At 49.0% G+C, this 27,869-nt stretch overlaps 1 protein-coding gene across 3 annotated transcripts in view; it reads right to left on the bottom strand.

Annotated features, from left to right (window-relative positions):
• Positions 1-2,028: 2,028 nt before the first annotated feature.
• The window catches only part of KIAA1522 (KIAA1522 ortholog), a 62,405-nt gene continuing 36,564 nt past the window's right edge, over positions 2,029-27,869 (bottom strand). For 2 of the 3 annotated variants that reach the window (XM_054999594.1, XM_054999596.1), the window contains exons 2-6: positions 10,751-10,906; positions 9,819-9,874; positions 7,829-7,949; positions 7,321-7,437; positions 2,029-6,112 (exon numbers count right to left, since the gene is read on the bottom strand). In XM_054999594.1, the coding sequence (XP_054855569.1) occupies positions 2,907-6,112; positions 7,321-7,437; positions 7,829-7,949; positions 9,819-9,874; positions 10,751-10,906 (3,656 nt within the window). In that variant the 3' untranslated portion in view covers positions 2,029-2,906. Of the gene's footprint in view, positions 6,113-7,320; positions 7,438-7,828; positions 7,950-9,818; positions 9,875-10,750; positions 10,907-17,558; positions 17,626-27,869 lie in introns of those variants that run through there. The other variant, XM_054999595.1, reaches the window with a different exon arrangement.

The following is a 27,869-nucleotide window of genomic DNA, read 5'->3' as shown; positions in this document are numbered from 1 at the left end:
TACAAACAATTTTCACACCCGCCTCTCTCATCCCATCTTCCATGCTAAAAAAAAGTTCCACACCAAGCTTTTGGCTAAGCCCTGCTCTAGTTACCCAAGGAGGGAAGAATCTTTCCTGTCAAAACATTCTGTGAAGGAGAAAGGGGGAAAAAAGAAAAGAGAGCAGTAGGAGGACAGTTGGATCCACAGAGTCCAACGCCATGAATTGTTCTTCACGATGAATCATTGTGAGCATCTCCATCTTCTCCCTGTAACCAGGTTACATCTCCATGTAACCAGGGCTTTTTTTTCTGGGAAAAGAGATGGTGGAACTCAGAGGTGGAACTCAAGACCACACAATGACGTCACTTTGGGTCAGCTGGAACAAGGGGGGAGTTTTTTAAAGTTTAAATCGCCCTCAGTGAAAATGGTCACAGGGCTGGTGGCTTCGCCCCCTGATCTCCAGACAGAAGGGAGTTTAGATTGCCCTCCTTGCTGTCTGGAGATCAGGGGGCGGGGCCACCGGCCATGTGACCATTTTTAAGAGGTGCCGGAACTCCGTTCCCCCGCGTTCCCGCTGGAAAAAAGCCCTGCATGTAATATTCTTGAGGGACGGATGAGGTCCTTTTTGTAGTAACGCTCCCATGGTGCTTCCCCTATACAGTCTGCTGGAAGCAGCCTTATAGCTGAAGCACCTCACAAGAATTCATGGGGCACTGGCAGCCTCTGTGCCCCCAGCCCCACAACTGAAGCTAACCTTCCCCCACACCTCAGCTACAGAAGAGTAAAATGGAGAAGAGAGCACCCGTTCTTGACCTTTTTATGAATGCCCTTCTGCAAAATATTCTGCTAATAATCATGAAGTAATGAAAGTACAAATAATAACAATCCTTAAAACCAGTCTGTTTCAGTGTGATGGAGGAAACAGTGAGGTAATTTTTGAAAAACTGTAAGCTTATTTCCATTTCATTTTAATGCGCTCTCAATGGCATTTTGCTAGTCCACCCATGTGTGGATTGTGTTGTAATTTCGTTCAAAAGTCAGGGGAGGAAATGCTACAGGCCAGGTCTTTGAAATGATGGGAGTTTTCTTATTCTGCAGTATTATATGCAGCAAAATGGAAAACCGATATTTGTCCTGATGTGTCAGAGTGGGGAGATAAGATTTATGAATACGCATCAATGGCTAAATTCACTACTTATCTACATAATAGACTGATAGCCGAATTTTGGGAAAAATGGAAATATTTCTTTACTTAGGTAGAAATTAATGTTAAGGTATTTTAGTATAAACATAAGATGATAAAATACGTGGAATAAAGGGGGGGGGAGAAATAGATATCATAGTTTGTATAAGTAAAACTAACCAAGGAGAGGGAAGGAGAGCTGTTACATAATTCTTTAGTTATGGCAAATTTTGAATGTATTTTTTACTACTCCAATCTACTTTCAAATGCAGTGCTGTACAACTCTTAAACTAATTTCAAATGTATTGTTTATATAAGATTGTATAAGTCTCAACTTAATCTCTAATGTAGTGTTCGTTTAACCTTTTACTATGCACTTTCTTTTTAAAAAGAAAGAAATGATGGGAGAACAATTCTGAAACCACTGGAGGGCAAAAGTCTTGCAGCGATGGAGTCTCCGTCATAACTGAGTACAGTTGGAGATGATTCTCTGCAGTTTAATTCTTTTCAACATGCAACAGCTGTAACCTAAAAACAGCAGTTCCAAGTGACGGGCTGGCACAGCATCTATGGTGGCATGAAAAGGTATTAGGAGCATGTCCTGCAAGATCTGTTTTCCTCTGCTCAATAATCAGGGCTTTTTTTCAGCAGGAACATGGTGGAATGGAGTTCCGGAACCTCTTGAAAATGGTCACGTGGCTGGTGGCCCCGCCCCCTGATCTCCAGGCAGAGGGGAGTTTAGATTGCCCTCTGCGCTGCTCGGAGATCAGGGGGCGGGGCCACCAGCCATGTGACCATTTTCTCCGAGGGCAACCCACTGAGTTCCATCACCTCTTTTCCCAGAAAAAAAGCCCTGTCAATAATAATTTAAAAATTGTGACACCAAGCCTACTGAAGAGATCTGGTGCGCTCAAAACCTTGCCACAATGTTGTGTGTCCATTTGTTTGGCCCTAATAAAAAGTTATGATCTGATTTTGGATTTTGTGTGGGCCAATGTGGCTGGTTATAGCTTTTCTGAACAAACTACTGCCATTCCAGAGGAAATGGTGAGTGTGGAAGCGACCAAGAACTTGCTCAAAGGGAACCTTTGGGTGGCATCTGAATGGGAGAACAAAGACTCATGTGAAAGGGCCAGTCTGGAGATACGGAGCTGCAAGGGGGAAAGAGTGCAGGCAGAGCAGCCTTTGGTGGGGGAAACCTCTGAGATTACTGGAAAATTGACGACTGAGGAATAAAGGGCTTGATGAGGAGCATACTGAGAAAGGACAGAAGGCAAAGGGGAAAAGCAACGCGGCAGCAGAGATGTCTGAATGGAAAAATGGCCAGTTTAAAGTGAAGACGCAGAGAGGGAGGCCAATGAGGGAAATGGAGATACCTGAGCCTTTACATCCCGGCCAGAAGTGGGAGGGGTGTTGAAGGAAGGACAACAGCATGCAAAGGTACAATGCAGCTTAATTACATGGGCGGGGTGCTGCAAAAAAAGGGCATTTGGATGCAAAGGTACAATGGTACCATGCAGCTTGATTAGAGCAAAAATTAGCATCTGTCGTGAGATAAGAATCTTTATGTTTCTATTCAGCCTTGCGGGGCTCCATTGTTCTGAATTTGTGAACGGACTCAAGTTCAGCAATCTCACATTGTAGTCTTCCCTTGAAACACCTGTCTGAGGACTGAGAAACAGGAGAGATACAGGAGGCTAGTTCAACAGGAAGGGAAAAGGACTCCTCTCCCAGGTAAAGACTACAGGATTTTCCTCCGGGTAGAGCTCCCAGGACTTGGGGCCACCCTCTCCCCACCCTGCCCAGCCCCCTTACCTTGTGCTGGGGGGCTCTGCAGAAGCATGTCCGCCCTTGCAGGAGGGCTTTTTCTGCCAGCTTCCATGGGAGAGGCCTGGTTCCCAGTCCCTGCACTCTTAGTCCTGTCTCCAACTGCTGACGGGGAGGAGCTCAACTCCTCTGCTCCTAGTGGCTTTGGACTCTGGGGTGATGGCAGGTGCCCTGGTCCAAGTGAAGGCTTCTTGGCTATGGGAGGGGGGATCTTTTGGGTCTTCTTCTGGGCCTGGGGCTTTCCTGAGCCCTGTGGGTCGAGCCCCGAGGCTGCTGTAGGCCGTAGGCTGGAGACGTTCATCAATTCGGCAACGAGATTCTTCTTGAGGTTGGCTTGGGCCTCCGGAGATGATGGGGTCTCAATCACTAATTTTTTGGAGCTCTTCGCAAAGATGAAACTGGCTGTAGAGGCTGGGGATTTGTGGAGGGGGGACAACTGGCCGTCTTTTGCCTCGCCAGGGGAAGCCGTCGCTGCTGTGGAGGATGCTGGCAGGGTCAGCCGATTCCTGGCTTTCCTCTCTGCTATTTCAAAGCCAGGAGCAGTCCTGGAAGACAGAGTGGAGGCCTTCAAGCGCACGGCATCGTGCAGCGGGTTTGAAGATGATGCTTCTCTGGAAGCTGGCGGGGGACCTTTCAAGGACAGCGACTTGCGGATAGGCTTCTGGGGGGCGACCTGCGCCGGCTTGCCACTGGCCCCTGGGCCTGTCCCGTTGTGTTCCGCGGCCAGCTGAGCTGCAGCTGGGCTTACAGCAGGAGCTTGGGTGTCCATGTTGATTGAGCGTAGGCGTACCATCTGCAACAGAGAAGGGGTGACAATGGGCAGGCTAGCATCCTCCTTTGGCATGGCATTGCTCTTACTGCGAGAGGCAGGTTCCTTCTTGAGATCGGGGCGAGAACCTCCAGCCGGCTTCTTAAGGCTTGGCTGGGTTTGGAGGCTGGAGGGCTGGGATGCGGCCAAAGCCTTTCTGTGGTTGTGCTGAGGCCCAGATGCTTCCCCCGCAGCGGGGAGCTTTGGAGGCGGAGGGGGCTCCTGTTTGGAGGCTGGCAGCGGTGCACCGTCTGGGACTCTCTGCTGCTGGATCTTGGAAGAGACCATGGTGGAGAAGGAGGGTGAAGGGGTAGATTCTTCGCCCTTTTCGGCAGACGGTGCTCTTTGGTTGGCAGGCAGCTCCACCACAGGAGCCTCCGGGGCTTCGGCGGAGGGTGTTTCCGCTGCAACCGGTTGTGCTTCTGGCAGAGGCAGTGAGGAGAAGCAGGCCTCATCTGGGGGCGGGAAGTCTGCCATGGAAAGATCGTGCTCATCTGGCACCGGCGGAGGTGGCGGTGGCCACAGTGCATCCTGAGGAGAATCCGGCTCAGTCTCTGAGGCGCCAGGCACTTCAGGGCTCACCTCGGCCTTCTTCGCTGGGGGCGGTGGTGGGTGGTAAGCAGGAGGAGGAGATGGAGGAGGGGATCCATTGTTGGGTTTGGAAGGAACAGGGAGCGCTGTGTCGGCCTTGCTAGCAGAGGGAGAAGCCCGAGGTGGGCTACTGGCAGTGTTTGGCTCAGCCTGTTGAGGCTTGGAGGGCGGCGGGGAGAAGGGAGCCGGGACCTTAGGGTGAGGGGGAATAACAAACCTGTCCATCTTATTCAGAGCAGGAGCAGTGCCGGAGGGGGGCATCTCAGCGGGGGCTGGATCCGAGGCAGAGGAGGATAAGGACGTCAGGGAGGATGAGACAGAGAGCCCGGGGGACTGCAGAGAACAGACCCTCTCTGGTTTCTTTGGTTGTGGCCTCTTGCTTCTGGGAGACGAGGCATGGGAGAGGAGGCCCTTAGTGTGGAGGGTAGGGGTGCCGCTCTGACTGGAATACCCGCTGGAGGGCGACATGGTGCGGCCAAAGCGGTCTGGGGATCCTTGCTTGGAGGGGAGGTTCTGCTGCCCATCTGCAGGAAGGGGGCCACTGTGAGAGAGGTCTGCAGAGAAGGCAAGACTGTCAGAACGGAGGCTGCTGGTCTCACTCTGTGAGGAAGGGGAGAAGACGTCATCCTCCCCAGCCAAACCGTGGCTCCCTAGCCGCGCCACAGCCCACCCCTCGCTGCTCTCTCGCTGGGGCCTGCGCTCCGGCTTGGGGGGCAGGCCCATCGCCTTGGGTGCCCCACTAGCCTCCAGCTCCTGGGCCTTCTGGTGCAGGGAGTAAGTCCTCCGTGGTGGCGCGGGAGGCTTCTTCATTTTCCTGAGGGAGACGCTGCGAGAGCTGGAGCGGTCGCTGCGCACGCTGGTGGTATCTGAGCCGTCTGCCATGCTGCCGGTGCTGTAGGCAGGCGAAGCCCGGCCGCTGCTCCCTGGAGGCCGTACTCCCAGGAGGTTGGGTGAGGCAGGGGCTGCCTTAATGTAACTGGAGCTGGCTCCACTTACGGCACTGTAGGCGCTGAGCTGGTCGAGATCGGGCCTGGCTGCTGTCCGGGCCTGCCTGTCTTGCCCTGCCTCACTTTGCCGGCTGTTGGTGCCCCCATGGGAAGAAATGGTGGAAGTGTTGGAGACAATCGTCTCAGTGGACTGGGAATGGCTCCAGTTGTCACTGGAGGAGGAGTGCTCGCGGCTGCGGGGGACAGAGGAGAAGCGCCCCAGTGAGTGGACCGAGGCCGGGCTTGCTGTTGCCAGGCTGCAGCGGCTGAGCGTGCGCACCCTGTGGCGGGAAAGTGCAATGACATCCACCATGGGAGGCAAGATGGCGTTGGGAATGATCTTGGACATGTAGGTGCCTTGAGGGGAGATGGACATGACGGGCCGCAGCAGCTCAGGGGAGCCAGGTTGCGTGGTCACCCAGGGAACTGCCAGTGACTTGGGCCTGGCTAAAGGGGACAGTTTGGCTGCCGTCTTCCGCCCCAGCAGCGAGTCATCATAGTAGATGCGCTCGATGTGGCGCTGGAGGGCACAGTCCGACGTTGCCTCTAGCTCCAGGGCCTGGAGGGAGACACGGGCACCACCCTCAGGGACGGCGGTGGGCTGTAACTTTCCATCCACAGTGGGAATGTGAATGGTGTCATTGGGCACCTCAGCTCTGTTTACCGGCGGCTGGGGACTGGTTCTGACGGCAATGCTGCCAGGACGTTTCTTTGAGTCATATCCATTGCTCAGACCTGGGGTGGAGAGAGAGGGCAACAGAATAAGAAAACAAACCTGCTTCCTTTGTTTGAGAAACAGCAGATTTTTAAAAAGAAAATGAGTTGAAGCAGAATTTAAACCCAAAACTCTCAAGTCTCCCAAGAAACGGGTGATCCAGCAAATCTCTCCTCTCTCTCTCCAGCTTGTGAGAGCTGGGCTGTGAGCAGTTCTGGGGCCAAGTTTCACAAACATTTTCATGCTCCCTCAAACGATTGTAAGCACATTTAAGAGAGATGGGTACAGAATACATTCGTCTTCAATAAAGCCAGGCCAACTTACAGAATCTCAGCGGGAACATCCCCTCCACTCACCAATTCTTAAGCGGAGGCTGGCTTGGCTTGAGTTCCTCCCCACAACAATGTGATGACAACACACAGCTACTGAGCTACACTGGGCAATATGACTACATCAGATTCCTTATAGGATCCCTGATTGGCTGGGATCGCTGGAGGAAGAGAACGGGCAGGACAGCAGCAGCTGTCACAAGGGAGAGCTGAGAATCACAGGACACAATAGTGACAGAAAAGTTATTGTTTGGGATTTTCATCCCCTCCAAAGCCCCTTGAAAATATTTAAGGGTAGCATGACAGGCATTGCTTCACCTGGGAGCTTTCAGACATGCAGCAAACCTGGGGCAAGTTGGCTGATCAAAGCTGGAGGCAGCCTAACCTCAAGCAGATTGTTTTTACTGCATTGCAGACATCTTTTGTAACATCTCTTCAGAGATGTTAAGTTTCCACCAAAGCCATCAGGGCGAGTCACAAAAATAAAGATGCTGTAGTTCTGAAGAATAAACCAGCCCAGTTTATTCATTCAGAATATTTTTTTTATGTCACCTCTCCAGGGAACCTACCCCAGGTGGCTTCCGAAAGAAAGCATACAATATTAAAATGTGTTAATTAAGACACAATGCGTCTCTAGGCCAGCATGCAGAATGCAAGAAGGAAAGGAGTCACATGCTCTTTCCCTCCTCAAATGTTCCTCCAGAAATGTTTTCCAACCCTAATATGAGCAGTCAGAGCATATGGCAAAGTCACTTTGTAAATCAACCAGCTGGATTAAAATGGGCACATAGTTCATACAGGCTTATCCAATTTCCATTTTTCATTCTGACTGCAGATTCCAAAGAACACCACCATGATTTTGTCCCCTCCCGCCTCTTCTTGCCTGATGCAGGACTTACCCAGCTCTTTCTGCACATGTTGGGGCAGACCCAGAACTGTCGTCCTCCGCTCTCTCCTTCTCTTCTCGCCCTTCATTGAGGATTTGGGGAACGAATCGTGTGGCCGGAAAGTGGAGCCTGGAAGGCAGGAAGGAACTGAATTAAAGCCGGTTGGAGCAACGGGTAGTTTATGTTCAACCCTGTAGGCTTTGCTATGGGAAACTGAACCAAGAAACGTGCCTGGAAAAGGGAATTTAGAGCCAGGGCTGGAGTGGGAGAAGATCTTGGATAGTGGCTCTGATGACTCCCAAAGGAGGCTTCCCACTCCCACATCTAAGTACAGGGATATATACCTGCTGCTCGAATTTGTATCTGGCCCTTTCGCCAAGATCCTAAGCTCCACAATTTGCTGCCATTTCCGTATTCCGTATTCCAGCTCCCCCGCTCACCCACACTATTCCATCTCCCATGGGAGAAACCACACCTCCAACCTCCATCCTTGCCCCAAGCTTCCTGCATATGGTGGTACCTTTCCGCTGTATCATCTCCGAACGGATGGACAGGGCATCCTCTGAGGAGTTCTCTGTCACGCACGATGGAGTCTTGCTTCGGATCGAGAGCTCATCCCCCTCTGTGGATGAGCGGGAAGACTGTGTTGTGTCGAAAGGGAAAGACGAGAATGGAAAATATGATTCCACCCATGGTCCTCAAAAAAATGGCCAAACCTTGCTGATTATTTGAAACCTTCTGCAGTGGTTTGAAGACAATACAAGGTCTAGCCAGGTGGACAATCTAGCAAGAACTCTTCCAATGGGAAAATAAGCCCTGCCCTACTTACCACAAGGATTCTGCCAGCCAGTTCCCCCTACCCCATAAACACTGGGGACAGGTGCAGAAAGAAATACCTTGTCTGACCACTAGATGGGGCTGCCTGTCAATCACACTTGGTAAAACCTTACAAAAACAAGTACTCCTTTTGCCTTGGTTTCAAAGGCTCAATATTCCTTTTGGATCACAAAGAGAGCTGAGGTGTGGGTGAAATATATTAGAAGTTAGCTTCATAAATTTGTAAAAAATATTTGTTGGGCCTCAATCCAGGTGAATGGGCATGGTCTTAAACCTGGAAACTTGGCCTCTTCGTCTGAGAAAAGACAATAATGAAGGGAAAGCACTTTGCATATGCCCAGAGACTGCAACACGTTTGTTGATACTCAAAGAATGTGAGAAGGCTGGCAAGGCAGTGAAATGGCTAATGCCAGCAATTAAACGGCAGGATTCCCCTCAGCTCTCAGGGCGTAAATGCCACAATTCCTTACAAGTCCAGAATCCAGCTCCTCAAGTATTTCCACTTTCATTATTGTAAAAACAAACAACAAAGCTTCTAGCTCTTATGAAGATACAAGAGAAAGTCTGTGAGTGATATCTAGTGAAATCTGAGAAGTCAGAATAGTTGCTGGTTAAGATGCTTGGGGGGAGATGGGTGGGCACTGGTGTCCTGCCAGTCTTTCCGTGCCTTCATCACAATAAACAGAATTGCGCAAAAATCGTACAGGTTGCAGAATGTAACTTTGCTCACTTTTCAGCCAAAGTTGCATAATTCAGCTTTCGTTGGCTTAGAATTTAGGCTTCCTGAATCCAGAATCTTGATTTAATATCAGCAGAGCTTGAGTTCCCAGGGCAATGACTGACGTAAAGGGATTTGGAATTCCAGACTCCTTTGTACAAGGAAAGATCTTTTTAAGAGACTTCCTAGTTAACCAGGATACTTTTAAAATCAGTAGTTAAAGTTGTAGTTGATTAATCAATCAAAGACCGCAGCCATGCATTTAACAGGAAACACTCCTGGAAGGTCAAGTCTGGAAGGCTCTGAGATTTCTGCTGGGGTTGGGCTCCTCCCTCTAGCCTGCCTAGCTTTGCTCTCTGAAACCCAGAAGGGTTACTCAACTAAAAATTAAATCAATGCAGTCCGTTTGCTTAAGCAAATACACCTGAGAAACAGAAAGGGCTCGCCAGCAGCCTCATGGGAGAGGGAAAGGGACAGTTTGCATGGGAATTCGCAACCAAGAGAAGGGAGAAAGTGCAACTCGTTCTTGCCCAAGGTACACACAGCAGAAGAGTCCATGAAGAGGACAGCAAGACACACACACAGGTTAAGTACAGCTAAATCCGTATTTCCTAAGCTGCTTCCATACACAGGCAGGACGTATACACACAACACTCTTTCAGGATTGCTGAGCAGCTGGACTCTCTCAGTCAAGTGCAAGATAGCTCAAGATCAGCCCCAGTTGGTAACCGTCAACGGTGCCAACCTTGGATATTACGGCCATCATCACCATTCCCCAGGCAGGAAGTGCTCTCACCCTGGCAGGCACTCTCTGCTGAAGCAGCAGGAAAATAACTCTCTGCCTGCCTGATTGGTTGACTTAGCAAAAGTGAGGCAGGCACAATCACAAGCCAACAGCGGCCACATCCCCTCAGTGGGGCACCCGTGGGAGGGTGCCCCAAGGAAAGCCGCTCACCTGGATGCTGTTGGTGTCACTCTGATCCCAGGACCGTTTCGTCTGTTTCTGTTTCTCTAAAAGGCAACAGGAGGAAGGTCAGCTTACCCGGAGGGTGACAGGGACGCATTCTGATCAACCATGACGGAAACAATGAGGGGGAGGGAAGAGGACAGCAGGAAGGGGGAAACACAGGGAGGGATGCTATCCCCCTAGTTCCTCCAGCACTGGGTGAGGAGGGTCCCCCAACACCCTTTGGGGCTGTGTCCGTGAGACTGAGCCCTTAGGCAAAGGACAGCAGCCTACTCTGCGTCCTTCCAAACCGGCAGTCTCACACATGTACTGGACTCTGCTCCTATCATCTCCCCACCTCCACTCCACTGCAAACACACACTTGGCTTTATCTCGTGTGTGGGCAGAGGGAAAACACCATCCAAAAAGGCCATGCATGGGAGCAAATACCCCACACACACACACTGCTGCCACCACCCTAGAAAAGCAATGAACAAGCTTTCCAGCTGCACTTTTCTTTTCCTCAGACTTCTGTTTTGTTTTAAAAAAATCTAAGGAGTAAAGTCAAGTCTGCATTTCCATCTTTCCCATTAAGTCTTAGGAGTAGTTTTGTGCCGCTTCTGTTACCGTCCTTGTGAATCTCGTCCCAGGGTGGGGTGACCTGGCTACCTGCTGCAATTCAACAACAGGATTCAGCCATATTTGAGGGCGTAGTGGGCAGTGGCTACTGACCAGGGGACAAGTGCTTAGCTCTACCAGCAGCAAGAGTGTCTGCAGGCCCCAGGAAACATCCACTCCCTGACCGGGGGGAGATCTCTGGCAAAGAGCAGGGAAGTTGCCTGCTGGTTAGAGAAGCAGGGACTGCAGCCCAGCGGATGCCAACAAGGGGCTCAGAGCTAGAACGGTTCCTCCCCACCCCAGTCCAACTCAGCAGTCAGTACCTTGGTTCTGCAGAGACTTGAGCCCAGCCTGGGCCTGGATATGCAGCTCCTCCAGATGAGGGTGCCGGTTGCAGGGAAAGAAGACATTGTCGGGCTGCTCCTCGCTGGCCTTGTACTGGACACTCAGTCGCTTGTCATTTTCAGACTTGTTGGCACCTGTAAGCACAGAATTTGGAGCTTAGCTTTGCACGACGGCTTCAGTCCCTGACAGCCTGAACCATCCAGTTCCTGCTCTGCCCAAATCAAACACTCCAGCAGGACTCATTAAGGCCCCTTTTCTTTAATGTCATCATCACCTTCTACTGGAATGGCACACTGTCCACAGACTGGCAGCAAGCCTTGTATGTACATATGTAGCAGCCTTATCAGCCTATCAGTCCATCTAGGTCTGTACTATCTACCCAGACTGGCAGTGGCTCTCCAGGGTCTCAGGCAGAGATCTTTCTGATCCGTTTAAATGGAGATGCCGGGGACTGAACCCAGGACCTTCTGCATGCCAAACAGATGCTCTACCACTGAGCTACAGCCCCTCCCCAAGTCAACATGGCTGTCCCTCTGCATAATGAGGCAAGTAGTAACTGGCCAAAGCCAGCAAGTAAGATCCCAATGCAGGGTTACTCCAGAAATGTGGAGATGGGATGGGCTATGTTCTGGGTTATCGACAAAACTACAGGATTGCCAAGCACTTCGCAGATGCTGGGTTTTTAACACATCCATGACATGTAGTCTAGCAAGCAAACAAGAGCTCTTGGCTGCTTTAGGAATCCCCTTCCCAAGAGGACACTGCATGCTGACTGCAGGCCCCCTGGCCCGGGACACAGACATGTTTGGTCCCTAGGCAGCCCCTGGCCCCCAAGAGTCCTGGGTCTTCAAAGTGGTTAGAAATGCGGTGCGTCTCTACTCTGCAGTAAATGGTCTGTTTTAATGAGGCTTCCTCCCCAAAGATAACCTGCAGTGAATTCGGCAGCAAGCTTTTAATGCCTTTACTGTGGTTTATATATTGCTTTGGTGGCAGAAAAGCAGGATGCTCTTTTTCCAAAATAAACAAGCACGCACATCCAGAGAAGCTCAGGGGACTCAGCTCTGCTTGAGCTCCACCACAGCCTCCCGTAACCATGACAGCATCCTGGATCCCCTTACAGCCCACCTGGGCACAGGTGATCTGACACCAGCAGCGCTGCCCGTTCCCTTCCCCCCTTCTTCACCCAGTCTGTCCAAGGCCTGTGCCTTTAAAACAAGGGAACTGAATCAGCAAAAGCACCCCAGGGCAGGATCACATGACAGATGCCAGAAATATCTGAGTACCTTGTGCACACACAAAGCCTGCCCGCCAGGCAGTCCAGCTTAAAGGGGCAGCATTTGGCATATTTCCCCATCCAAGGTGGAGGGGACGGGGAAGAGGCTGAGCAGGATCATATCAGGTAGACCAACGCACCTGCCTTTTCGAGCTGCCACTGCGGTTTGTGGCCTCTAAACTAGAGAATTTAGCTGCTCTCACTCCTCTCCATCATGGAGAGAGGGCCACTCATGCACACCCCAATGCTTTATTTTTTTAAAAAGAAAACCTGGGTTATATTTAAAAAGTTTTTGCTTCTTCGGTAAGGAAAAGGGAAAACTCATAAACATCATAAATAAGGTAGTATAAAAAGCATAATCATGCTACAAACGCCAACTCTTTCTGATTGCCATTCCTCACCAAGCTTATCTGCAATGGTTCTCCCCTGAGATCCATGGAACCAGTGTCCCAGCTTTCATATCCTGGCAGTTCTGCAGAGTTGGGTGACCATGCCAGAGTACTCCAGAGAGCAATTGTTAGGGAGTGAAACCAGCGCATGGCGAACGGAGGATGCTTGGCTTTCCAGCCTAAAATTTTGGCTCTGAGAATATCACTACTTCTTTTTTAATAAAAAAAAAACAAGAAAGAAGCAAGTGTCTTGTCCTCTATAGTGGAGATGTTTATTTCGCTTCAGTTTGGTTCCAGCTGGCTAGTGCAATGTACACAACAGTGAAACAACTTTGTATCTGCCTAGACAGCTGACATACAAGACAGGAAATTATTAAAAAGGAGAATTTTAAATAGGAATAGCTAGCAGCAACGGGCACTGTGGTCGGGCAGGAAAGGTTGACTGAAAAAGGAAAAACACTCTTTTTAACATGAATGTTTGTGAGAACATAAGCATATGGTCTCATCACAAACCGTTCTGGCAATTTTGATGTTACACTTAACTGGTTACTACTAAGGATCTCACATTTCCAGAAATTTTGAGATAACTTATTTCTTGATGGAACCCCCTCCCCAAAAAATTCTGTGGAAATCTGAAATATGCACACTTTCTAATTAACCCTGCACTCATTTTACTGCTCCAACAATGTAAAATGAATCCTTTATTGCTTAACATATAAAGTTATACTATTCAGAATATTTATGGAATTTAAAAGTATTAATTCCCAAGTTTTCTAAAAAGCAAAATAGCATGTGAATTCAATACTAGCTGCGAACTGCTGCACCCTCAGGTATTAGTTTTCATCACCTAAGAGTTGGGAAAAAATAAAAGCTAAAAATAGAAAACACGGAGTAAACAAAAGGAAGTGCATAATCTGGACAGAAAAAAATCTCATAGTCTCGAACAGTCACAAGAAGACTTATCCTAAATACATATAATGCTGCCTTATAGATTCAGACGATTGGTCCATCAAGGCACAGGTCTTTCATATCACCTCCTCCCTGAACTTTTTAACTGGAGATGCTAGGGGATTGAACCTGGGACCTTCTGCATGCTAAACAGATGCTCTGCCACTGCACCACAGCCTTCCCCAGAAGACTTATCCTAAACTCTTCCATAACCCTTCAACTCTTCAATAATCAAACACCTCACAGCACATTAATTTCAGACAAAATTCATCACATTAAAAATAAATATATGCTTGAAAATGCATGTTTCCATAATCTACAAGGGAAGAATCATTTAGGCTGTCATGCATGAAAATGTTCATGCGACACAGTTTGAATGAGTAAAAACCTTGCCTTAGAAAGCATTTCATTTACTCCCCAAAAGAAAACATTTCAGGGGAGACGTTTTAGTGAGTCTAGTTTTTTTCTGATTTCCTTATTTGAAAAAAAAGTTGGAAAAAGCCCTCAAGGAAACCATGTCCCTTGAATCTTCTCTGTTTTTTCCTGGGCCTTCACATCTCTAGTTACTGCTGTAATTGTCAACTGCAGCATGAAGCACGGGGACACAGGGATAGAGTGAGACCCTGCTCTGGAAATTTCAAGCTGTGGTTCATGCTAGTCTTTTCTTACCTCCGCCTGAAATTGATTTGAAAGAAGGAAATGTTATTACCTTTCTGAGCTTTGAAACAAAGAGAGGGACTAATCTGGCTACTGCAAGTAGAACCCAAAGGGTAGCAATCCACCCATCTCTCCACCACCACAACTTGCATTTCAGTGCTATTGCCCAGGCCATCTAAACACACGCACCCACTCAGCTCTTCATAAAGATGTTGCTTTTATATATAACTGCCTTTTTAAGATGACAATCTGGCAACAGCTAAGCAGTTGTTCCCCAAACTATTGTCATATTGCTTGCGTGGGAAGATTCTGGGAATCTCTGCAAACCGCCCTGTTTTTGCCATTTGCCTCCAAGTGAGGCTACCTGGGGCAGCAGAATCCCAAGAATGGTGGGGGGGGGGGTGTTCCAAGACAAAATAAGGAACCCAGATTCTGGAGTTGCTCCTTGGCAGGTGCAGACATCACTTTCCTCAGGCCCCTGCTTACAAAGAGAGAGACGTTTTCATTCTCATACATGTTAAGAACATATCTCACGTACCCCTCCGCCCATGAAACCACCTCACAGCAAGCTAGACTGATGCTCCCCCTTGGCAATGTCTAGGAGCAGCAGCTCTCCAAAGGCCTTGCCCAGTCTTGTCAACTGCAGGTGCCAGGAACTGAACAAGCAACCTTCCACGTTCCAGGAACATGCCTCGTCCTAACCTCTGAGCCCCCACTTTCTTATAGCTGCTTGCAAGAAGGGCTTCCCTTGCTGACTGTCTCTGGAGTCTGGAACTCAGAGGTAGCCCTGCCTGCAGCGTCAGCTGTATGCTCCAGGGCCCAGCAGCATCACCAAAACACACACAGGAAGCTAGCAAGTCTAACTGATAAAAAATCCTGCAGCTTCTCAGCAGTGACAGAAAAGAGACCGTCTTGCTGCTCGCTGGCCTGAGATCATCTGGAGAGACCGAACATAAAACGGACTTGGCTTAGCAATATCTATGTATGACAATATTGGTTTATCAGAGTCTGCTTGCTTGGAAACAACTTGCTGGATTGGTCAAAGCCCTTCCCGAGGAAGATCTCCTTGAACGGTTTGTCCAAGGTCACCTAGACCCCTCCAGGTCTTGAGATGCTGACTCAGCATTGGTCTGGAGCCTGCCATTCACGCCCCCCCCCCACTCCCAGCAGATCTTTGTTCTCAGTTCAGCAGGAAGATCAATACTCAGGCAGCCACTTTCTAATGTATTCATCTATCCATCCTCTCTTCTCAGGCAAAAACAAAACAACACAGATTCCCCTCCCCACCAATAAATCCTGCTGGTACAGGAAAAGACATAGGAAGCTTGGCTGTCTGGAAGCCACACAAGCATATGTGTTTGAAAGGGAAGAAGAACATGCAGAAGTAGAAAAGCAAAAGACCCTGGAAATAGGATGCAGTATAGCAACCAGAAAGAACAGAAATGCCTGAGGCTGCAAAGATAACATTTAAAACATCATCTAAAACACTAGTGTATGGAGCCAGTCTACCTACATGCAAATTCATGCAGATTTTGTCAATTCATTGATTCTCATACAATTAATTCATGTCGACTTCTTGAATTGGGTAAACACAGTGTTTATCTTTTGTAAACCGTGGGCCCTGGATTTTTGTTCTTGAATTGGGTGGCAGCCTTAGGAATTAGTAGATGAGGTTTAGGCGTTCCTTTTATGGGCAAATCCCCAGCCCGTGCATATGACAGTCGTGTGCCATGCTTTGGACTGTTGACACCTGCCCTAAACTTTCAGGTAAGCGTTTATCGAAACAGATAAACCCACAACAGCAATGTTTCATTCCTCAAAACAGAGGCGCTGTGACATGCTGCTGCCTGCAATTCCCATCCCATAAGCCCAGATCCATTGGCCAAGCAAAGAAACTTTGTACATGCACACAGGCATTGTCTTTCACATTCAGCCTTGGCTCTACAAGCAAATTCTGGGAGTGGATCCTGCTGGCTGGGATTCACCATTTGATACCGGAGACCCGAATCAAAGTCAGACAGCTGTAGGAGATCAGAGTGAGAGCTAATTTGTGCCTCAAATCCATTATCTGAACCTCCTTCAAACTCGTCCCTCCTTCATCATGGATATGCCACAACTGCTAATGCTCAAGTGTTCGGGTTGTTCCAGGCTGCTGGGGTTTTGTGAGGTTGAGGGGTTTTGACCATACGTGGCTTGACAAAGCAAGGCACTTGTCGCTTTGATTTGCAAAATCCTTTTCCACCTTTGATTGCCCCTACAGTCAGATGATTCACCAAATGTGAAAGAGACGTACAGGGCGATCTAATAATAATAATATTCGATGTATATACTAAGCAGTTAACATCCTTTGACAGTCCATGGAGGTGAACGGGCTTAGAAGGGTACTGTAACTGGCCCAAAGCCTTGCAATAAGTCCATGAAGGTGGTAACATTGGAACCCAGGTCCCCTGAATCCTCTCTCTCCAACTACAATTTTTATACTTGTAGGGGTTGTTTCCACTGATTCCTCCTACTCACTGCAGACCACCCCCGCATGTCATTCCTCAGGGTCTCCTTTCCCTAAAAGGTAGCCCTGGGTGGAAATCAGTAGGCTGCAGTGGAAGAGGGGAGGCAGGAAAGTTCCATCCCACTGGTGGAAAACCTAGTCTGTCTCCAGCATCCAGTAACCCTTCCAACAGCCCTGTAAGGTAGGCCAGAATTATTATAACCATTATTATAACCTGGTGACCTGGGGACCCACACAATACATCTGAATTGGAGTCTTCTGAGGTCGAGCCAACATTTCAAGGCTAGCTCTATCCACTGGAAGAAACGGCTTCTCCTTGCACAACACAATGGATTGACCTTGCCTTTTCAGTCTGGGAGAAGCAGAGAGAGAGAAAAGGGGAGGCAAGTGCACCCCTCCCTCTGCTCCTGCCAAATCAGATTTAGTTCATTCTCTGCCTACAGCGGCCGGCCAGAAAAACAAAATTTGAGTAAGGGGGGGGGGGAGTAGTAGGCTGAGCAAGGCTGCGGAAGCGCAGCAGAGGGAAGGGACCAAGGAAGCGCCCCCGATCCCGAGAACCGCCCTGGCCAACTATCCCCCTGCCCGGAATGAAAGGCAGCTTCCGTGCTGGCTTCAGCAATAGCAGGAGAGGGATAACAATAGGCGCGATCCTGCCTCTGCTGAGCTCGGGGATAGCGGGAGAGGCTCCCAGGCAGGGCGCCGCCCGCGACGAATGGAGGGGGGGGCAGCGGCGGTTCCAGAGGTTTCCCCTTGGCCAGACCCTCGCCAAGGCAGTGCGTCCCCCACTCCACATCCACCAAGGCCAGCCCAGGGCTGGATCCTGGTCTAGAAGCCGGAGAGGGGAGAGAGGCTCCCAAGCAAGTTGCACAGCCGAGCGGGCTGGAACTTGGCTTGCTCCCGAGCCAACGTGCAGCCCGAGGCGCTTATGGAGCCCCCCGCCAGCGCCGGCCCCGATTCTGCGCGCCCGGCGAAGTTCGCCCTGGTCCGGGCAGCGGCGCCCTCTCCGCACTCACCCTTCTTCTTGAAGAGCGCCAGCAGCGAAGGCAGGTTCCGCCCGAGGAAAACCACCATCCCGCCCCCAGCACGGTCCCGGCGAGCGGGGCGAGCCTGCCCGGCGGCTCGATTCAACTCCCCCGGCGCGCCGGGCGCTTCAGCGGGCCCCGGACGGCCAGGCGCAGCGCCGCTCCGTCCCTTTCTCCTTCAGCATCCTTCTGCGGGGCGGGCGGGCAGGACGAGGAGGGAGGGGCGGAGGGAGGGGCCAGCGCAGCCACTGGCCCCGGAAGGGCGCGAAGGTCTGGGGAGGGGACCCGTCGGCTCTGCGCTCCCTCTGAGCCGCTGCTCAGGAGAGGGGGCAAAAGCGCTGGGACCGGGATGTCCCCCCCCCTTGGCCCAGCCTTGGAAGCGCGCTGGTTGCACCCAGCATCCTTGCCATTGGGGCATCCTGGAAACGTGTACGCCTAAGAACCTAGACGCGTAGACAAGAGGCGGAGATCGGGTTGTACCGGCCCTCGATTCTAGGACACGCGTTCAGAACTGAGTTCACACAAGCACTTATTCCTCACACTGCGAGGAAAGCCCCATGGGGAACCCGGTTTTGCTTATGTTTTGCCACGAGGCCGGGTTACGGCTGCAACAACCAGGCAGGCCCATGCGCAAAAATCGAGCAGTGCCAATAACGCACATGTGAACAAGCCGCTAGGTCTGGAGGCATTTTCAGGGCCCCCAATTTGCCAGTGTAATGTGTGAAATGCCCCTCAACAGAAGAAAACAGTCTCCAGCTTGTCTCCCCCAGAGAAGACCACTGAAGTGGGGGAAAGAGAGATTGAAAGGGTAAAAACTGGCCGCCTCCAAGAGGCTATAGGTTAGATCAGTTTGCAAGGTAGAAGATGGTAGCTTAGCAGTCTGGTTGCCTTTTGGGACCAGAAGCCAGCCAGGGAGATCAGGAGTTTCTGAGCACAGAGATTTTCCACCACCACAAGAAGCGCTGTATACCCATGGCATAATCCAGGATTCTCAAATGGGTGATACAGAGTTCTTGTCAGGCCAGCAAAGCCTCCATACAAATGTCTGAAGCATCTTCAAGGCTAGAAAACAGTACTGAAAACCAGCTTCTTCCACCATATTGTTTTAAACTCAAGAGCAGAAGACCGGCCCTGCTGGATCAGACCAGTAGTCCATCCAGCCCATCAACCTGTTTCAAATGGTGGGCAACAAACAGGGCACAGACGCCAAGGGCAATGTGGCCTCCTAGCCAATAGCATTCAGAGGTTTGCTGCCTCTGTGGAGGTGATGGATCTAACCCCCTTTTCAAACCATGACGGTGATCGCTAAACCCACTAGCAGTAAATTCTGCTAGTTAAATTACTCCTAGAATGAAGAAGCATTTCCTTTTCTCTTGTCCTGAATTAACGTCATTGGGTGTCTTTGAGTTTCATTATGGGAGAGGGGAGAAAAAGATTTCCTGGTCCACTTTCTCCAACCTATGCATAATTTTATATACCGCTATCATGTGTTGTCCCCCCAGTTTCCTCTTTTTCTAAATGGAAAAGTCCCAGTTTATTTAGCCTCTCCTTATAGGAAAGTGCTCCAATCCATCAATCATCTTGGTTGCCCTCTTCTGCACTTCTTCCCCACCTCTGCAATTTCATTTTATTTTTAGATACGGAAATTGGAACTGAATACAGTATTGGACACATACACCAGAAGCTGCCTCCTGTCTTCTCAGACCCTGGGTCCATCAAGATCAGTATTTTCTACTCTGACTGGTGGCAACTCTCCAGGGTCTCAGGTGGAGGCCTCTTCTATCACCTGTTGCCTGGGCCTATTTAACTGCAGATACAGAGAACGAATCAGTCACCTTCTGCCTGCAAAACAGATACTCCACCACAGAGCCTGGTGTCAACAGGAAGTGTACCAGCGTTTGCGGGCAGGCTGAGTAAGTGGGGGCCTCATGCAAGCAGAACCAGAGGACAGGCCTGTTGAGATTCACAAGGAGTGGGGCAGTCGAGATGCCCTCTGGTCCCCTTCCACTCCACAGAGGCACTACCAAATTAATTACATAAACAAAATCATATGATGTCCGGAGTCCATCAGTGGCCAGGAATTAATCCCCCCCCCCCGCCACTTGGATGCCCAAAGTTATCTTGAGCTCATCAGATCTCACTAAGCTAAGCAGGGTCAGTCCTGGTTGATACTTAGATGGGAGACCCCTCCCCCCAAGGAAGTCCAGGGACTCTACACAAAAGTAGGCAATGGCAAACCACCTCTGATTTTCTCTGGCCTTAAAAACCCTATGGAAGTCAGTATACGTCAGCTGCAACTAGACGGTACTTTACACACAATCTCCCTCCACCACCATCCACACCCCCTATTGGCAGCCTTGTCAGGCAACAGGAACATGTAGGCTACCACACAATGGATTTTGGCATTTGAAAGGATTCTGAAGGACCAGCAATGACATCTGGCTGAGGGTTCCATTTTTTTTCCTCCAAGAGAGATGCACTTTTAAACAGTGTATTTCTTAGAACCCTCATTTTTAAACTTGCTAACTCCTTGCTCTTTTCTCCCTCCCCAGCATAAAACACTACATTCTCACATCAGCTAACACTGAACAAGTTTAAAGTTTATTTTTCATGCTTACAGTTTCTAAACCTGTAGCACTTACTGAGCAATAGACTGTATTTCATGGCTGATTTGCATGTTCTGCCACAGAAACCCAAATTTGCCATCAAGGTCCCCGCCCAGCCTTCTCTTCTCTCCTAACTTCCTGAACCAACTGCAGGAAAGCCATGATCACTTGGGGGCCCTTTTCCCAAATTTGAAGACAATTGGCAAGCAAGGGAGATGCTTAGACAGGAGCTTGCAGGGGGGGGGGTGCTCATTCCTGGAAGGAGGGGGGCTACGGAGGGTCAGAAATGGCAGGGGGGTGATGAAGTGGGATTTGCAGGACAGAGGTGAAACTCTGGAATGTTAGGGTTGGGAGGGCAATGAGAACATTACAGAAGTTAAACCTGCTCTTGATACTAATTTCTGTTCCCCCCGCCCAATCAAAATTGGTGATTAGTTTCTTGTGATGGATTGTTTGGGAGTGTGGCCCCAGTATATCTGCTGCACAGGTACTTTGCATTTGACACTCCAACCTGAGCCAGATATCTAAATCCACATAAGTCAATGGTCTCCGAAGGGTGCCCATTGTATGGCCCTATTTCTCCTGCTTTTTCTCTCCTCTTTCGAGCTCTCTTTTGGGAGCAAATTCAGCTCATTCACTGCGGGCTGCCATGACCCCTCTGGAGAGCTCCACACACCCCCAGCTGAATATTCATCAGAGAGAGAGAAGATACACAGGCAGGTCAGGGCCATACCATCTGGCATGCGGCAAGAGCCGGGTCCTTTTCACAACTTTAAGGAAAAACTACAAGAAGCTGGGGCAGCTGCTGGGCCTGGAGACAGAAGGGAAGCCGGCTCATTCTTCTGGAGCAGTGGCCGTCTGGCGATGGCAGGGGGGGGCGGGTTTCCAAACAAGGGGCCCACATCAAGGGGAGAGAATCTCCACAGGCATGCAGGAGGCTATTTAGAGACTGCTGCACAGGTGTCCGGAGCATTTTAGCACTGTGCTAAAATTTAGGGACATGGGCCCTAAATTCTCATGTCTCCATCTTTTATGCACTCTCCACCCCCCACCCCCACCCCAACACACACTCACGTGCACAAGGAAGCGATGGTGATTTCCCTTGCCACCCTGCACTTCTCAGGAAGTTACAGAAGAACACCATTTCAAACAACAGGGGGCCCTCTACAATTTATTTTAATAAGGAGGAAACAGGTTGAGTGTCTAAATGCCAAGTGACTCTGTGAAAAGGATTGCACACCACACCCTTCCAGTTTTAAAGGAACACCTGACAACATCATGTATGACTGTGACGCTGGCATCATACAAGAACACTCACAGGGAGCCAGAATTGCCTGGGGGTTCCCAGTTGAGGGTTGGTGCATGGACGACTCGGGTCTGCAGTTGTGCAATGTGTGAAATAGTGCTACAGCTGCGTTCCCAGCAACAGAAATGGACCTGAACTTGCTTCTCTATCAGGCAAGCTGTCAAATGCTAGGAGGAAGGATTGTTCTGCTATTTCTCTATTCACTCTCCCCTGGACCTCTGAGCATTCACTGCAGCCACCGCTGGGCTCACAGACAGGCTGAGTCATGGTCAGGCAATGCTCTGGAAGCCATCGATTGGCCCCATTCTGGAAAGCAGCGGCTCCTGTCACCTCCCCCTCCATCTCTCTTCACAAGGCATGTGCTTGGCCCCAGGTCCAATTAATGGCATCTCCAAAGGAAGCATTTCAGACAGCATCGCTGGGTCCTCTCGCTACCCTCTCTTCCTCCCAGAACCCTGAAGGGCTGCCACTGCTGAGCATCTCCTCAGAAGCCTTTTTGGAACCAAAGTCCTCTGCACATCTGCTTGCTGATCTGGCCTGGCCATTCACACTGCCGGCTCCTGGAGGCAGCTGCTCTTTTGCCTGTTCTACGACTGTGGAGGGTGCCATAGCAACAGCAGTCCACGGGACAGACCGACTGTCAGTCTAAGGCTGAGGCCACGCCTTCCATCCCATGCTTCTGCACACTGAGTCTCTTGCCTCTCTCCAGGCTTTTGCCTCACCTTGGTCTCCTGGTGGCTCCAGGTCCGAGATTTCTTTTCATAGTACTGTCGACCAAGGCCAGGCGTCACCCCTACAGTATGTGCAAAATGCTCATGCCCTTACCAAATGCACACCTGTATGCAAACGTCCACACACATACCAGCATAAGCCTAAGGGGTATTCTCGAAATACCAGTTCAGGGGGAGGCACATACTCACAGGCAAAACAAATCTGGACCCAAGTGTCTGTTGAGACACTTTCAACAGGGAAATAATTCCTCTTCTGCCAAGTTGGAAAAGAGAAGCGAGGGAATCTCTGGCATCTTGGCATCACAACACTCAAGTGCCTCAGATTATACCAGCTCTTGCCTGTGAAGCATGCTTGCTACAATAGATGCACAAGTATAGAATGCCACAAGAATCTTTGCCAGTTTGCTGAAATGGACAAACAAGGCCACTTTTCCAGTGGGCATTACAGGTAGGGGAAGGACTGGCTGGGGAGTCGGAGGGTGACCAGAATATCCCGGATCCTCTTTTGCAGCCTGAAGTTTTTTAACAACCAAAGACAGTTATCGTGAATCCTAACAAAGTCAATAATAACCAACTCGCTATAATCAGTTCCTCAAATATTTCATAGTTCAGCCAACAGTTGCAATCACAATGCCCTTATTACTTCACACAAAGAGTCGCTTGAACTCTTTGTGCAATATATGGCTGAATCCACATTCACCTCTCACCTGCATTTTCCCCGGTATTCTTGCGTTTGTCTTCAATCCGCAAATTTCTCCCCTCCGTTCACATTCCATCCTCAAATGCGTTGTTCTTGCGCACTCCTACGGTCACACAGCAACTGGAATATCCGCTTTTGTGAACATTTGTTCCCGCCCATTTTTTTTTCATTTTTTTTTAACTGACTTTTCCGTTATTTTGATCTCGCCATATAAGGAAACATCAATGAAGCGATATAACAAGTGACTGTGAAAGCAAATGGTTCACGTTTTCTGGCGGGGGATTTGAAATAACTATAAAAAGGCAAGCATTTTGTGGAGATTTCTTTGTGGGTGTTAGTGGATGGTGGATTTGGTTGGTGTTGGAGGCGTGATGGAGGTCCTGCTCTGTGTTTTCTTAAATCCGAATGATTGATTCACCGTAATTTTGATATCACAGTAATCCAGAGAAAAATAAAAAACAGTTAAAAAGGATGTTTCGCGAGTTCGTTCTGAGGAGGGATTCACCCCAAAATGATTTTTCAAACGACCAGATTTGATTTAGAAACAACATGATCAATAAATCCAACGCTATGAAGTCAAAAACAGTCTTTTGCAGACTATGGAGCACTTGAAAGTTGAATCAGCCAATAGGAACTCTAGGAACGGCCGGAGAGACAGGAAGGGGGGTGGTTTTTAAAAAAAACGCGTAAATTGCACATTTGCCCGTTCACGTCCTCCGTGAAACTCCCGATGAAAACCTGTTACCACATATTCAGGAGAAATGCGAATGAAATGCATCTGTTTAATGAAGTAATGTGACCAGCACTCGGGATTGCGTGGAGAATGCGGGGAACATGCGACTTAGATTGAGTAATGTGGATTCGAACTATGTATTGGTCATAGGAATTATCATCTGTTATATTATGTGTATATATCTTTAGCACTTCACGTATAGGTTTGGACATAAGGTCTGCGTATAACACATTAATTGAAGATCTATATTGTGATTCTCCGTGGCTTGTGAAGTTTTTTAACAGGTAGATTCTTTTTCCCTGCTCAAGGCATGCCACATTGCAGAAAGGTTCACCTCTTACTCCCTCTTTCAAAGGACCCTCAAAATTACAAGTCAATGATGGAGGAACTAGGAGTTTCTCAGCGCTCTCATTACAATTCCCAGGACTCTTTGGGGAAAGCCCATAAAAATGGTATGAAAGTGATATAAATCTAGAGTTTCAATATATTTCTGAACACCTCCCACTCTCTTCTCCAAAGAAAGCTTTCCTGCAGAACTTGCACTATCCTTTCCCACATCATGCACGAGAGCAGACAAAAAAAGTATCATTGTAATCTCTGCACACATCTGCACGCACTTCCCTATCAGCTCTACATCTTTTGCAAATCTCTCTCCAAGGCTGATTGGGCACCAGAATATCAAAAGGAAGAGAGAAAATGAAGTCCATAAATAGCTGCTTGCTTCCTGCTGCATTTAACCTTCACTTTCTGCCTCTTGTTTTGCCAGAGACATGCCTGGGCAGAGCTGATGCATCATCTTGGAATTATTCTCGGGCACTAGCATTGCTCATCAAGCCTGACTAAGCCCCTTCCATTTGCAGTGGCTGGCTGGTGTATGAGGCTGTGAGCCAGGAAGTCCTGAGGCCAGATCTCGCCTGAACACACCGTGGCGCCAAAACCCCACGGGCAGAACTGAACCAGTTTTCCCTTCTGTTTCCAATGCAACTGTGCGCAGGTCCTTCAAGACATGCCCATGGGCAATAACAGCTTTTTGTTTATAACAGGAACTTGGTTTGCAGGCTTTTCTCTGGAACTCACAAGGTGATTTTAAGTGAACTCCTCTTTTCTCAGCCTCAGTTTTTTCAGCCGCAATATGGGGATGATTAAAGTGGCTGGTTTTCCAAGGCTGTTTTTTAAGGACTATGTAACAATTATTATTTATTATGAATAAATCAGCCACTTTAGTCACCCCCATATTCATGCACTACCCTGGTGTTTGGAGTAAGTAGAAGGAAATGACAGAAAAACAACTGAGAATGTTGACGCTACATCACTCGTACACAAGGTGTTGCATTACGGGTCAATGCCACACCTCTTTAACAGTCTCTCTCCAGTCAGCAACCTCCCCAGTGAGGGGGACTGAACCAAAATCAGAGACACCTGAAAGAAAAAAACCTCATTGACAGGCGACTTTGAGCCATTGCTGTTGTCTCGTGGTTCAGTTGTTGCCCCCATTTTGGATTTGTGAGCCATAAGCCAGCTCAGTCCTTGTATGGACAGCCATGTGCGTCACATCTGACACTTGCACGTTCTCCCAGCAGCCCCAGATGCATTTATTAAATAAGATTGAAGACAGCCAGTGATCTGGACACTGGAGTGAGGAGACAGAAGGGCCTCTTAGCCATAGGCTATACTTTCATTTATTTCATGGATGACACATGGGTGGGCTTACTAAAGCACTGTGTGGACTCTTAACTATTGAGGGCTTATTCAGAAAGGCAGGCTGAAGCCTGTTCAAGATAGGAGGAGGGAAGGGTGGAGCGTTCCAGCCCTTGCCCTGGTTATACCTGTGCTGACCCATTCCCACATGCAAACCACTGGTGGATGCTGCAGTCATCCAAGTGATGAATGTGCATGAACAAACCTGCCCTTATCAGCTCACATGCCAGCTAGGCATCAATAAAGCATGAAGGCTGTGTGCACTTGCCATGCCGTATCTGCTAATGCTCAAGTGTTTGGGTTGTTACAGGTTGATGGGGTTTTGTGAGGATTCTTGACCCGCACATGGCTCAAAGAATGCATGGTACGCATTCGTACACCTGTAGAATTCCAGGCCTTTGCCTCTCCTGCTCCGAGCACATTCTCGGCAACTCTTTGCTCTTCTGACACTATTACCATTACGCTTCTGAGTTCAAATTTATTTCCTGCCAACAGCACATCAGGAGCAGCAGAGAACACAGACATTCCCTGCCCAGGAGGCTTCCGCAGGTCAAAAGAAATCCCTCCTCCCAAGTGCCTCTCTGCAGCATAAGGGCCACGCCTAATTATCCTATAGAATATTTGCGTTCCAATGAGCTCAGGCACCAAATACGCATCCCGTGCTGCCTCTAGGGAGGCCTTAAATTTCATACGTTCCTGTTTACAAGCAAGGGCCATTTAACCCAACAGCCATTCAGACCAAGCACATGTTATTGCCTGAACTATTTACCCCCCTACCCCCCGCCCAGCTCTGCGATTCTAACACCACATTCCACTCTGAGTGCATCACACAACTTGGACCCAGCTAGGAACAAGGCAGCACGAGGGATTCCCAGGCTGTTTTCATGACGTGCAAGAAAAACAGCTCATGGGGAAAAGGGGTGAAAATAGCAGACATGAGACCATCTAGCCAGGCGATCAAGAGTACAAAGTTTTTATCGTGTGTCAAAAAAGTGTGACAGATATAATTTATTAATGAAAACAAGGTAACATGGCTTTGGTCCGGCATACCTACGGGACCGCCTCCCTCCCTATGTTCTTCCACAGCAGCTTCACTCATCTGACCAGGGTCTCCTGCAGGTGCCAGGCTGCATATGGGTGAAGTCAGCAGCAGCCTGTACATGGGCTTTCTCTGTGGTGGCCCCTATCCTGTGGAATGACCTGCCTGAGGAAGTCAGAAGAGCCCCCACTCTCCTGGCTTTTCATAAACGATGCAAACCCGAACTATTCAAAAAGGCTTTTTACTCAAATGGGAGGGCTGTAATAATAATAATAATAATAATAATATATTTATTTATTTATTTATTTATTTATTTATTTATTTATTTATTTATTTATTTATTTATTTATATACCGCCCTTGAGGACAACTTAATGCCTACTCAGAGGGGTTTACAAAGTATGTTATCATTATCCCCACAACAAAACACCCTGTGAGGTGGGTGAGGCTGAGAGAGCTCCAAAGAACTGTGACTAGCCCAAGGTCACCCAGCTGGCTTCAAGTGGAGGAATGGGGAATCAAACCCGGCTCTCCAGATTAGAGTCCCACGCTCATAACCACTACACCAAACTGTAGGGAAGGGGGTCTCAGATGCTTCGCTAATGAGTTAGGGACCACAGACTTCATCACTACATTGCCTTGCATATTATCTGCTGCTTTAAATACGTATTCCTATGTACCACCTCTGCTCCATGTTGTCTAATGTTAGTCCCATAATTGATTGTTTTGTTTCAGTATTTTTTCTACTCTGAACTGGATTCTTACTAATACTATGGCTTTTAAACTTGTATCTATTTACCCTGTGGCATTGTTTATGGAAATGTCCTTGATACTGATTGTACTAATCTCATACTCTGTAATCCGCCTTGAGTCTCAGTGAGAAAGGCAGACTATAAATGACATAAACAAACAAACAAACAAGGGCTGATTTTGGGACAACTAAATTTTTGCGTTACATGGACAGGAGATTGGGCTGCCTGCTGGTACGCAGCACATCTAACTTGAGGCCCAACTGTTGCCAAGGAAATTGTGATATTTCCCTCCCAGCTAAGGACATACTCCCCATCCCCACTCCTGCAAAGGTCACTTTCTGCTTTTTGCAGAGGCTCATGAGGCCAGGGGTCTCTGTTGCTTTCTGGGGGACCTGCATGCTTAGACCCCAGCCTCAGCAACAGTAGTGGCCCCCCATGTGCCTGCTCCCCATGGTAGCCATTCAGAGACCCCTTGCATCTAATCCAGTTGACTGACTCAGAGAAAAATGAGACAGAAGACAGGGAGGGAGGGGAGCAAAGCAAAACAAAAAAGAAGAAAGGAGGGGGGAGAGCAGTATTCACGAACGGCATCTCATCCTAGAGACAGCTGATTGTTTATTTCAGGGAGCTGAAGTGGGTTTGAAAGAGGGACGGCTACTCAACTGCGGTGCTACAGCCCCTTTAAGGTCCTAACTAAACAGTCTTTGCAGGCTCTTGAACAGTGTTGTAAACCTGTTT

The sequence above is a fragment of the Eublepharis macularius genome, chromosome 15, assembly GCF_028583425.1.
Source record: "Eublepharis macularius isolate TG4126 chromosome 15, MPM_Emac_v1.0, whole genome shotgun sequence".
NCBI lineage: Eukaryota > Metazoa > Chordata > Lepidosauria > Squamata > Eublepharidae > Eublepharis > Eublepharis macularius.
This window is presented reverse-complemented; position numbering and strand designations above follow the sequence as displayed.